The sequence below is a fragment of the Symphodus melops genome, assembly GCF_947650265.1.
Source record: "Symphodus melops genome assembly, chromosome: 14".
Taxonomy (NCBI): Eukaryota; Metazoa; Chordata; class Actinopteri; order Labriformes; family Labridae; genus Symphodus; species Symphodus melops.
This window is the reverse complement of record NC_136704.1, coordinates 14473300-14486196: the sequence shown is the minus strand read 5'-3', so window position 1 is coordinate 14486196 and position 12897 is coordinate 14473300. Positions and strand designations below refer to the sequence as shown.

The following is a 12897-nucleotide window of genomic DNA, read 5'->3' as shown; positions in this document are numbered from 1 at the left end:
ATGAATGAACAAATTGCTCGGTGCAGCATGAAGGGGTTTATCTAAACATTATGCTGGTTCTAACAAAAACACATTAATTATGAAAATGTTCAAGACTCATTGAAATAGAACCTGCTCAGTATTTGTTAAGCATGACAAAATTAAAAACAAGCCGATGAACTGTGTCTGGGCTCAGCTGGTTGTCTACCTCTGAGTCTGGTTCTGCTCTTCCTGATAGCAGAATAGTGTTTCCTTACCTGTGGTGCAAAGTACTTGCTCATCGGTCTATTCATACCTGGGGTCCCTAAAACTGTAAGTTATAAAGGTTACAGTCTAAAAGCATACTCTGTTATATTTTGTTGTGGTATATCGCCTATGAATCCCACTATATGGATTTTCTGTCTGATGTTTGTTTTGCAGGACGTGAGGAGGTGCATGATTTGTTTGCACAAGCAGTTCAACATGAGGTAGGCTACGTCATTCTGTCTTTGCGTGATGACAACTTTTTCAGACTCGTTGTATTCATGCACCGTTGTATTCATTATTTAAGATGCTTATTCCTCTTAGTTCCTCGAAGTCACATGACTATGACTATTGCTTATAATATAATAACTTAATGATCATCTATAATCATGGTTTTCAGAAGAAGAAAAAAATTGAAATTTAGCCCCACCATCCCTCACAAAGTGTACCGCAAAGGTTTCACGTTTTACCTGAATGTTTCAAAGCGTTTAAATGTGGGTATTCTTCCACAGTCTTGTTTGTTTTGGCCGTAACACTTGGCCTTGTTTGCGCACATTTTGTCTACCTGACCCCTTCTTCCCTCCCAGTATGAAACCCTGGTGCTGTTACGTCACGGAGCCTGTCAAGGCCTAATTAAAGCCATATTGAGAAAGAGGAGAACTCCAGCCCACTCTCCCTCTCACTTCATATAACGGCATGTACGCGCCCTAAAGCGGATTTTGGCTGAACAGGGATGCTTTAAAAATCAGAAGAGGATATCTGCAAGTTAATTTCTAACCACTGAAATTCTTTAAACAACTACCAGGACAGTTTGAACAGACTGCACCATGGCTGGACTGAAGGTATGGCAGGGTTTACTGTTTTCAGCACTGTTGTTGTTAGTCACTCAACTCAGAAGTTTCAGCTTATCGCATTAAGATGAAATATGATGTGGAACCAAGTGTACATCCGGCTTTTACGGAGAACAATGTGTAGTCGTCGGTGAACTTTACTCTCAGTTTGAAATATGTAAAGTTTAACTGAGCATCGATACATAATTAACTACAACTACAGCAGTCCGACTGACTGACTGACTGAAGGGTGGTGTTGTTTCCAACCAATCAGAGCGCTGGATACTACAGCTGCCCAGATGTGGTCTGACACGATATTGCTTCAACTTTTCAGTAGAAAGAAAATAAATCCATGTGTTTTTGCAATGACGATTAAAACGTGTTACCTATCTGAGCTCTACTTTGTCCGGTAGCTATTCGTTGTATGTCTATTGCTTAACTTGCTTTTCCTTAAAGCACATTTTCAAGAACTCATTGTTTTCTTGACAACTTTAGGTTGTTATGTGTTCAGAATATTGTAGCTGGGTGAAGTGGATCTGTCAGTTCGCTTTAACTCCCAAGTATTTTAACAATGAAGGTGACAAAATGAGTCATTATATGTGACAGGTTATGCATTGTTTTAATCTTGATAAGTGCTGGATATCATGTTTTTTACCCGCTTTGCTACCGTGACAGGAACATTTTAAGAAAATCGTACTTTTATACTATTAGTTCAGGAGGCACATAGAAGCTACAAATGTTTTTACGCACGCACTTTACGCAATCGCGAGCGCCCACATATGGTAACGATCAGGGACTTAGGGTGCGTTTTTTGCAAACCAACAATGAGTCAGCAAAAATATACTTAACGTTTTGCCAAGAACTATTAAGATGGAAAGATATTGCTGAGAATAAATGGTATAGTGTGGAAGGGGTGTAGAGTAATAATCCTGTTGTTGTATTATTGATGAAAAAGCACGGTGGATGATGTTTGTGTAATTAGTCCTTCTCTGTAACACAAAAATAATAGATGACAGTTAGGGGGGAAATTTGGCATAACTGCAGTTTGTTTTATCATGGATCTAATGTGAATCAATGTGACAACAATTAACAAAAAGACAAGGCTTAATGACAAGCCTTCAGATTTAATTATAACCAGCGTGAACACATTTATCCTGCATTACAATGAAGCCGCATGGTGTTTTCATGTGTATTTCTGATTTTTCACATGAACTTGGCTCAAATGGAGTGTTCAATGTCTTGCTTTCTCTTGCAGTACATGCCCGGGTTTGGGAATGAGTTTTCCTCTGAGGACCCTCGATGCCCTGGATCATTACCTGAGGGACAGGTAAATACACACCAGGGCACACGTTGTTTTGATTCATTGGACAAAATAAATATGCTTTAGATTAGGTGAATTGTAATTGTACTAAATTTAACATAAGAGTTACAAGTTGTGACATTTTTATGAAAATCGGATCCCAAAAGGGGTATAACTATCTCTATCCCATATTAACACAGTCTGAATACTATACCATGTCTCTCCAGAACAACCCTCAGGTTTGTCCATATGGCCTCTATGCTGAGCAGATCTCTGGCTCTGCCTTCACCTGCCCCCGGCCAGCCAATAAGAGGAGGTATTCATTTGTTTTTTCTTTTTTTTCTTTTAGTACAGCTACCTTATCACTTCATGACCAAGCTTTAATTTCACTCCTTTTTCTTTCACTAGCTGGTTGTACCGCATCTTGCCCTCTGTCAGACATAAACCTTTTACACCAGAGCCCTGTGGAAACCTGACAGAGAACTGGGACGAAGTGGAGCCTGATCCTAACCAGGTACAAAAAGGCTCAAAAGTTAGAGTTTATGTTCATCATGTCAAAGCCGAGAAATTGTACAAATTGTTAAAAGCCCTTCGAGCTTTTTAGATTTTCAAAGTATTCTTAGCAAACAGTGGTAATAAGACAGCAGTGATAGTTGCTTTCTAAGTTACCTTCTTGCCAAGAGTTACAGGACTACATAGCTGTTACTTCATGTATTACTGTCTTAATACTATGCTAAGCTAACTGGCAGCTGGCCATAGTTTTCTATTACCCAGCAGACATGAGGATGATCTTCAGCCATTGCTCTGCAAGAAAATAATCCCATATTTCCAAAGTGTCAAACTATTTCTTTAACTCCCTAAACTGATGTGTTTCATCAGGATTGTAGGTGTGTGATCTGATCAGAATTTACTGATATTTTTGCATTATCTGCAAATGAGAAATAAAAATGTACTTTAACTACCATACAAGTTTAAATTCTGATGGCTGCACAAACATACATGACCTTTTTAACTAAGCGCCTCTGCTTTAAACACATGAGAAAAGGAGTAAGGAACACAAGTAAATAAATGTGTCATTAGTAACGAATCAATCAGTTCTCACTTTTGTGTCCTATAGTAAGAATCTAGTTGAAAAATGACTTTAAATGGCCTGTAATTATTTTTTGCAACAGTGTATTTCTTTAATTATAATGTGCCTGTTGAATAAGTTGACTTTGATGATGGTTTCTCACACAGCTGCGATGGCTGCCTTTCACCATCCCCAAATCTACAGAGAAGAAAGTGGACTTTGTAGCTGTAAGTACCTTTCTTTTTTTTATCTTTAAAGAACTTAGATCACATATAATGAATGTATGCATCTCTATGTTTCAGGGTCTGCATACTCTCTGCGGGGCGGGAGATGCCAAATCCCGCAACGGCATCGGCATTCATGTTTACACCTGCAACACCTCCATGGTTGACAGGTGTGTGTGTGTGTGTGTGTGTATGAGTATATTTGTGTGCAAATGCACCATTATGTGACAAATCGATGCATTTTCACATATCAAACAGCTAGAGAATCGTTGGTTACCTTGACAATCATTTCAAAGCTCGCTCTTTTTTCTTGTTTCAGGTGCTTCAACAACTCAGACGGAGACTTTTTGATTGGTGAGGAAAGAGAGATGTTGATGTTTTCACTGTCATCTATCAGAAGAACAAAGATAGCTCCATTCTCAGCACTTTTTCCCCTTATGTTCTTTTTTCATCGTCTCTCTTTTGCTCTGTTTGTCTCTCTAGTCCCCCAGCAGGGTGAGATCTTGATCACCACAGAGTTTGGGAAGATGATGGTCGAGCCCAACGAAATCTGTGTGATCCAGGTGAGGTCTATGTATCTTAAATGTATATTATTGTGTTTGCCAACTCACCATACTACCTGTCAGAGTTTTGTACATTTCGAAAGTGGCCTTAAAATATGAATAATTGCTGAAAGTGGTTTTGGGTTACAAAAAGCTTGACCACACTATTTTCCCAATTGCAGAGCTTGAGTTTTTTCCAAACACATTAGTCCATGAACCCAAATCCACACTGCAACAGATCATCCTACAATTGACTCCTAACAGCATTACATTCTCCTTTCATCACCACTTCTCATGTGTTTTGTCCAGCAAGGGATTCGCTTCAGTGTGGATGTTTTTGGAGAAACTAGAGGCTATATCCTGGAGGTGTATGGAGCCCATTTTGAACTCCCTGATCTTGGACCCATAGGTGTGTGTCTAGACATGTTTTGTGTGGAAGCATCTCTATTCATCCTTGGACCTCTTCATAACAATCTTTATGTTTGTGTACTGCAATTTCCTTTTGTCATCATTATACGTTTTCCCATTCTCCTCGTATATGTATTTCTATCCAATTTGGGAGCACAGCTTTAGAGATTAAAACACATACCAATTTCCCAGTTGACGACACTATACCTGAAAAACATTTTTGAACAACTATTAGATGGATAGCCTTAAAACTTTGTACAGGCATCTGTGCTCCCAACAGGAAGAATCCCAAAGTCTATAGTCATCCCCTGACTTTTTTCTCATGCATGATGAGGTTCAGATTAATGTCTTTGAAAAATAATAGCTCTTTGTATCTCTTGATTGAACACATAGAGCTATAACTACATAACATGTATTTTTTTTAAATGGGCATTAATCCTGCAAATCTAACTCTGTTTTGAGGGTTATGAGCAAATGTTACAGGTAACAAAATGAGCTTCAACAAATAAAGTAAACATATCGTCATGTTAGCATTGTTGCTTTGAGCACGTTAGCAAGTCCATTTTAGTTTTTGGCTCAGAGCACAACCATACACAAGTACAGCTTCACAGAGTTGCTGTCAGGACTGTATAATGTTTACTGTGCAGATGTATAACTCTTTATGTATGTTTTGCAGGTGCAAATGGTCTGGCCAACCCCAGAGATTTCCTGTGTCCAGTTGCCTGGTACGAGGATCGTAAAGTGGCCACAGGTTACACCGTCATCAACAAGTACCAAGGAAAGCTCTTCGCCAGCCAACAGGTTTTTGTTTTAGTGTGATTTCTGTTTGATCAAATGTACACACACAGTCAATGAAAGAGGCCCAGATCTTTGCCATATTTGGCCTATTACTCTTTGCAGGTTTGTTTTTGCTTCAATAAACTCCATCGAACCGAGACAGGAAACTGTTCAAGTGAAGCATATGATCCATTAGCTGTTCCTGCAGATTGAACTGCAATCCCTGTTGATATGGAAGCATTAGCTGTTTTACCATGCAGCAGGTTTCCGCCTTGTCTCCTTTATGAGCCTTAATCACTCATAATTAGTTAAGGCATATAATGGAGTTAGAGACAGTGTACCTGTGGTAGCTGACTTTCTAGAAAAAAACCCTCCAAAGTTAGGCTTTAATTTCACTGTATTTCACTCTGGAAATGATCCTGCCCCTCCTGAAATGTCCTGTTGGGTACATAATTGGATCGACCCATAATGTTTGACAGGAGGTTTTTTATCGAAACAGGAGGAGGTGGGAGGAGATGTTTGAGGGCAGGGGGTTGAGGGGTTGTAACCGTGGAAACCATGTCAAACCACAGTGTTATTATTCGTTGTAGGAAGTACACAAGCGAAAGGTACTGTCTCATATCGCAAAAAACAAAAATGATCAATGTCTGTTGCTGCCTCTGTTGAGCATATGCTGTCTGTTTTGTGTCAGAGGGGGAGCCTTCAGACTGCACCTTACACCTTTTCCTTGCGTGTACCCTTACTAAAATAAAGGGTGAGGAAACAGTGGTAAGAAAAAATGATGTGGAGGGGCCTTGTCTTAGGGAAGATGCTGCAGCTCCTGTATGGTCCTGCTGTTTTGATCTCCCGCAGAGTGCTGAAATTGCTCAAATTAACTTATTATTTGCTTGACTGGGCCAATATGTTTGTGTTTTGTGTGCATGTGTGTGCCAGTTTTCACTCTCCTCCCTTTTTCCCTTTGTCTTAATTGAATATAGTGGAGTTACCACTGTTAAATGTCCAAGAGATTTCCTGTACCAGGTTTCCTGAAAGTCTCTTCATATTCTAATACTGTATGGAGATTTTTCTTGGTTGTCATGTGCTTAAATAACACTTTTGTGTATGCATATGTGTGAGAGGATTTTTTTTTCTTAATGTGTACTGGCTGTTCGTGTGTGGAAGTGTTCTTACGGATGTGTGTAAGGATCACACAGGTCACGCAAGAGGCAGCTCGAGTTGTAATGAACTATATTGATTTCAGAGCTGCTGTTGAATGTCTTTTTTCACCGTGACATTATCAGAACAGAGAAACTATATAAAATTGCTGTGGTTTTAACAATCAAGATAAAGAAATATTTCTACACCCACTGTTACAGCTGCCCCCCTACCAATAACTGCGCCAAGTGAGCTTCAAAATGCTCAAGTTTGGGAAAGTTTGATTGTGAAGCCAATTACCCCATAATACCTGGAGCCTCGCTTCACAAAGAACAGGGGGAATGAAAGCGACGACAGAATGAAAGAAGCGCACCCTCCTTCACAATCAACCCCTTTCGTTATTAACATTTTTTTTTTATCTCTTTATGTCAAGAAGTACTCTCTCTGGGAATTTAAGATTACAAAGGCATTATTCATTATTCCTTTTTCGCTGTGAAAGGCTCAATTTATACGCTTTTGTGTTTGTTGCTGGGGTAGACTCGTCTTATTTGTTTTGTTATGTGCTCTACATGTAGGATTTCTCTCCATTCAATGTGGTGGCTTGGCATGGGAACTATACACCGTACAAATACAATCTGAAGAACTTCATGGTCATCAACTGTGTGGCCTTTGACCATGCGGTGAGTTTACAGACAAATTCCCTCACTTCTCTTTGTTTTCATCTCCTAAAGCGAAATGACCCTAAATCCCTTTTTTTACTTTCCTTCAGGATCCATCTATCTTCACTGTCCTGACTGCCAAATCCACACGACCTGGTGTGGCCATCGCTGACTTTGTCATCTTCCCCCCTAGGTGGGGTGTGGCCGACCACACCTTCCGTCCTCCATACTATCACCGTAAGACCACAATGCCTTGCTTCATGTCTAAAGTTGCTTGTTCACATTTTAGGAGAGGACAAAGACTTAAAAAAGCAAGAGGATATGACTTTCAAGAGTTAGAATGGCCAAAAAAAGACCCAATTTAAATCCTTATATGAAGAGTAATTTTAAAAAGAAATTCTATCATTAAATGAAACAACCCAGTCAGAAGCTAACATGCTAATTTGTCTAATCTTCTGGTTGAGTAAATGACAGTAGGTAACAACCCACCTGCTCTGTGACTCGTTTTCTTCTCAGCACATTTTGTCTGTCAAAACCACAGATCTATCACCCCATCTAGTGGACATAAATATCACAGCTGACTATTTCAAAAGGTAAACTTCACCCTTGCACCAGTGTTGTTATACCACCACCTGCTTGTCACTTTAGGTAACTGCATGAGTGAATTCATGGGTCTGATCAAAGGCCACTATGAGGCTAAAGAGGAGGGATTCCAACCAGGAGGAGGCAGTCTGCACAGCATGATGACGCCTCACGGCCCGGACGCTGACTGCTTTGAGAAGTGCAGCACCTCTGAGCTCAAACCTGAAAGGGTTGCAGAGGGAACCATGGTAACACAACATTGGGATGAAGTTCGAAGAAGTTTCATGTATCAAAGGATTAGGTAAACTTATTCTTTCCTTCCTTCAGGCTTTCATGTTTGAGTCCTCCTTCAGTATGGCAGTGACCAAGTGGGGTCTGCAAACATGTCAGAGACTTGACAAGAGCTACTACAAGTGCTGGGAACCTCTCCGCAGCCACTTTGACCCAAACTGGAAGCCCAGCAAACAGCAGTGAAGTCCCCCAAGAAGATCATTGAACAAAACTGTGATTCCACTTCATTAAATAGAACAGTTTTTTTTTTTTTTGTTGAACTCAAATGTGAATCATTCCTGTTGAAAAGATATCACAGTAATTTCTCTTCGACTCAAGTAACTCAAACAACAATAACTAAAAGAAAACTCAATAAATCCATCAACTATCTGTCCTGTACTTCTCTCACCTGATCATAAAACATGACCTCACTTGTTCTGCATTTCCTTCAGTCGAGGTTTAATAAGTTCAAACATTACTCGAGTGTGTATTTTCTCAGCATTCCAGCTCGTGCCTCGCAAATCAAAACCACATGATGTTTTTGAATATAGCATTTTATTTGATTTATAATAATTACACGCACTGGCAACACGGAACGTAAAGGGAGACTCATGATGACAAACGGAACTTGCGATCGACGGCTCCAGCTTTGATCAGGGCCTCCTTTCTATCCTGTAACACAGAAAACAAACATTTGATGAGATAAATCACTTTTGTGGCAGAGATATCTAACCTTCACCACAGGAGGACAAACATTAGAGCCTGGCATGGGACAATTGTCACTGTAATCTCTACTGGCCAGGGTTTAAAGGGTGACTCTCCATGAATATAGGGAGGAAAATGAAAGCAGGGAGCAGCATTTTAAGAAGGGAATTAATTTAAAATGTGAATGAACTCTGACAAAATTCAAACGTATTCCCATGATAATAAACTGATTTCAGCTGCATTTGACACGTAACGTCACTGACACTTAACCATTGATTAAAAAAGCAGATAAAGTCAATGACAGGTCTGGGAATAACGATCAGACATTTGCACTTAAAAAAGAGAGAGATTATTCTAACGTGAGTGAACAAATAAGTCTATCTTGCCCATCATTTAGAATACAACACCTTTCTTGTCATTATACAATTGTAAAAAGAAATGATTTGGCATCACCTTAAACTGCTCATGGCTAAAAAGAAAACAAGAGGAATATAAAAAAGTAAGTCTAATTAAGGTAAGATGGACTATGTGTGGTAAAGTTATTTACAGGTAGAAGCATAATAAATTATGGATAGATATTGCAGAAATACACAATATAAATATTGCACAGTATGAAGTAAACTATTACAGAAATATAAATATTGCAGTCTGAAATGTAAAATATTGCATATGCCAGAAGAGAGAGTGGGTGAGTAAGTGAGTGAGTGTGTGCTTTGTGCGTTAAGGATGGGAGAGTCAGCTCATGTCCAGGCTCTGTGTGGTTATGGCTCTGGGGAAGACGCTGTCCTTGAGTCTGTTTGTCCGAGCTCTGACACACCTGTAGCGTCTGCCAGAGAGCAACATGTTGACCAGATGAAAGCCGGGGTGCAAGCTGTCCTTTACAATGTTTTGTTTTTTTTGCTCCGTTCAGGCAGTGAGTGTTGGAAATGTCCTTTAGGAAGGGGAGGGTGCAGACGATGATCCTCTGTGCTGTGTTGATGACTCTCTGAAGGCCCTTCCTGTCTGCTTCAGTGCAGCTGGCGTACCACACTGTGATAAAGTACAACAGCAGGCTCTCTATGGAAGAGCGGTAGAAGTTCATCGGCAGCTTGTTCTTCCTGAGCACTCTGAGAAAACGCAGGCGTTGTTGTGCCCTCTTGGTGATCTCTGCGATGTTCAGGCTCCAGGAGAGGTCAGCAGAGATGAGGGTGCTCAGGAACTTGAAGGTTTGGACCCTCTCTACGCAGCCACCGTTGATGTAGAGGGGAGCTGGGTCTGCGTGGTGCTACATGAAGTCGAAGTTGATTTCTTTTGTTTTTGTGGCGTTCAGTACCAGGTTGTTCACTGAGCACTACGTTGTCAACTCGCACAATGAACAGGTGTGTGAGTGGAGGCCTTGCAAAGAAGCAGTTCAGCTCCTCTGCCAGCGAGGCGTCTGAGTTCCCAGGTGTGATGTGCTGTATGCCTTGCCACACCTCTCCTCTATTCTCTTCCTGTAGGCCGACTTAGCATCCTTGAGTCCTCTCCTCATGTCAGCTGAGTTTCTAAGCAGCATTCGGCTGGTCATGCAGGGTTTCTGGTTGGGAAAAACCTGGATGCCTTTTTCTGCTGGGCCTGATAAAAATCCACGGGGAGCCCGGTAGTCTTGCGACGTCGTCGGGTATATGGTGAGTGTTTTGAAAGTCGCCTGTGATAGAAAACTTGTGCCGAAAAACCAATGTCCAGCAAGTCCTGACGGCTATAGCAGCGAGTATTCACATAAAACACTAAAAACACCGAAAATAGCACAAAAAGGGAGAGCTGTGAGCTGCTGCATCCGTGCACATAGCCATCTTGGACAATACTAGAGATACAGGGCAACCGAAACAAGATAAAATCTCAAATGATCTATTTGAGCTCAGAGTTAATGTAATTGTACGTCAGTTGCAACCTCTGTTAGTCAACAAATAATGTACCAATGCAAGCTTGTATGCATGGATGATGTAGTAAGATGGAGCTGCAGCTTAAGGAGACAAAAACAAGTTGTTATTCATTCAACACTTACTGCTATTTAATCTAAAAGAGATCAATGTGTCTGAAGTCATACCCTGTCTGTCTTGAAGACATAGTACAGGACGAAGAGAGGCACCACTCCAAACAGGCCACCCAGTAGAGAAGTCTTGAATGTGGGCCTGAAGAATGGGTAGGGGTTGGCACGTGCATACACCCAGCGTGTCAGAGCAGGATCGTCCTGTAAATACAGACAGATGTTAATGAAAGACCTGTCTGCGTACACTGAAAGTTGTTGATGTTTCAACAGAAGAAAATTAAACTTTTGTTTTCAAGAGGAAATAAAGCATTAGGCATCTCTTACTGTGTTGGCAAGCAACATGACTCCATTAAAGGCAAGTGAATTACATGAATGTAACCGAAATACAATCAAATCACATTCCTATCAATGCAAGTGAACAATAGTACACTTATTTATTTTTTTAACTTTTGGCCTTCATCAGGGGACAGCTTGAGAGAGTTGTGTGTGTCTCCAGTGTCTCCTACATAAAGCTTAACATTTTCATGAACTTTAAACTGTATGAGAGCATGTTACGGTAATTTCACAATTAAACTGTATGTATATTAGTATTATTTATATATAATTATTCCGTATCCATTTATTAGTCATCCATTTATTTATATTCTTATTGTTTTCCAGGACTTAACCGTGGCGAACCTTCTGGAAAAGGCTCAATACTACACACTGATGTTTGACAGAACTGATAATAATATCCTCTTCTTCATGTTAAGGTAAATGCACATAAATACTCTGTATAGTTGTCTTATGAAAGGTTAAAATCATGACATTTTTTGACGTGTTTTACGTGACCAGCGTCAGTTAGTCTGAACAGTTAACGAGGGTGACATTGTTAGCTCGCAGCTAGCCACTCACAATGAGCTCTTTCCTGAGCGGGTTATTGAGTTGCAGCTGATATTGCCTCTTCAGGTTCGCACGTATTGCAGCTCTGTCCTCCTCGGCACGTAGCTTTTCCGGTGAGAGATTGAAATACTCGTTAATGTCCTGTATTTTAGACCGAGTGCCCAAGGACGACTCTCGGTAGTCCGCCATGATTGTTTGATGATGGCTGCTGTTGAAAACGTGAACTCGTGAAATATCGCGTTGACGGGTCGACTCACGTCACCATAGCAACACAAAGCGTTCTCTCGTCGTGCGACTGAACAGAAATGAGCTCGTCTACAGTCAACAAAAAACAAGGAAAAGATGAAAGTGACGACGACTTTCAATATGAAGAAGTGTGCCTTGAAGATGAGCGTAGTTTTATTGAGGGAGAAGAAGATTTGGAGGCGACAGTGAAAGCTATAAAAGAGGCTAGTGTCGCTGCTCGTCGAACCAATACAACCTCCAGCACAGACACACCTGAAGCCGTCGATGACTTTTTACGCAGCTTTCTCTTTCAAATGGGTATGACTGAAACACTCAACTGTTATCAGGTTGAATGGAACGAACTGTGTCAGAAGGTGCTGGTAGATACAGAGCGGGTTGTTGGTGTGGTACCGAAGGTGTACACTGAAAACAGACGTCAAGAGAGAGCGCTTCACAATGCGCAGCGGGAGCGTGAGGAGTACAGCAAGGCGTGCTCTTCTGTAGCAGAGACTCTGCAGAGGGTCCAGAAAGTCAGAGACCTCCACAGGCTGCAGCACAAGCGTGTTGTCCAAGAGAAAAACAGGCTTATAGAGGACATAAAAAGGCTACATGGGCGGTGCAAGAACTACGAACCTGAAGTAAAGCGGATGAATGAGAAATACAAAGCAGTTTTAAAGCAGACCGCGCAGCTGAGTTTAGAGAGTGAGAAGTTGAAGTCAGCTCAGACCGGGGATACAAGAGGTGAAGAAGAACTGCAGACAGCACGTGTCAAAGGGACAACTCATCCAGTGATCCAGCCGAAACCTCCATCATCTGCAAAATCCAAATCAGGCAGCCCCAGGAGGACACATATTTGTTAAAATAAATACAGCTCACTTCAAACAACTCCTTTTCACGATTCTTTGCTTTATTTTACACCACAATTTAAAGTTATGATTTCTTAAAAAATTTAAATAGTTGACTCCTATAACAAATGAATGGTGCAAGATGTAGACTTGGTTGTGAAATTTAAAAGTTGGAGAAATGACTGTGTTGTATTTTTTTAAACACAAAAAATGTA

General features: G+C 40.7%; 2 protein-coding genes across 2 annotated transcripts; one reads left to right on the top strand and one right to left on the bottom strand.

Moving 5' to 3' along the window:
• Positions 1–880: 880 nt before the first annotated feature.
• On the top strand, positions 881–8405 carry hgd (homogentisate 1,2-dioxygenase). The gene is made up of 14 exons (XM_079361340.1): positions 881–1064; positions 2308–2379; positions 2580–2668; positions 2761–2866; positions 3589–3648; positions 3724–3815; positions 3965–3999; positions 4129–4208; positions 4497–4596; positions 5272–5396; positions 7082–7186; positions 7276–7402; positions 7814–7995; positions 8075–8405. The coding sequence occupies exons 1-14, from the start codon at positions 1050–1052 to the stop codon at positions 8219–8221; spliced, it is 1335 nt and encodes a 444-aa protein (XP_079217466.1). The 5' UTR covers positions 881–1049; the 3' UTR covers positions 8222–8405.
• A 150-nt stretch (positions 8406–8555) lies between these two features.
• ndufb4 (NADH:ubiquinone oxidoreductase subunit B4) lies at positions 8556–11848 on the bottom strand. The gene is made up of 3 exons (XM_079361341.1): positions 11625–11848; positions 10788–10931; positions 8556–8689 (listed from the first exon to the last, which is right to left on the bottom strand). The coding sequence occupies exons 1-3, from the start codon at positions 11799–11801 to the stop codon at positions 8627–8629; spliced, it is 384 nt and encodes a 127-aa protein (XP_079217467.1). The 5' UTR covers positions 11802–11848; the 3' UTR covers positions 8556–8626.
• Between the last annotated feature and the right edge of the window lie 1049 nt (positions 11849–12897).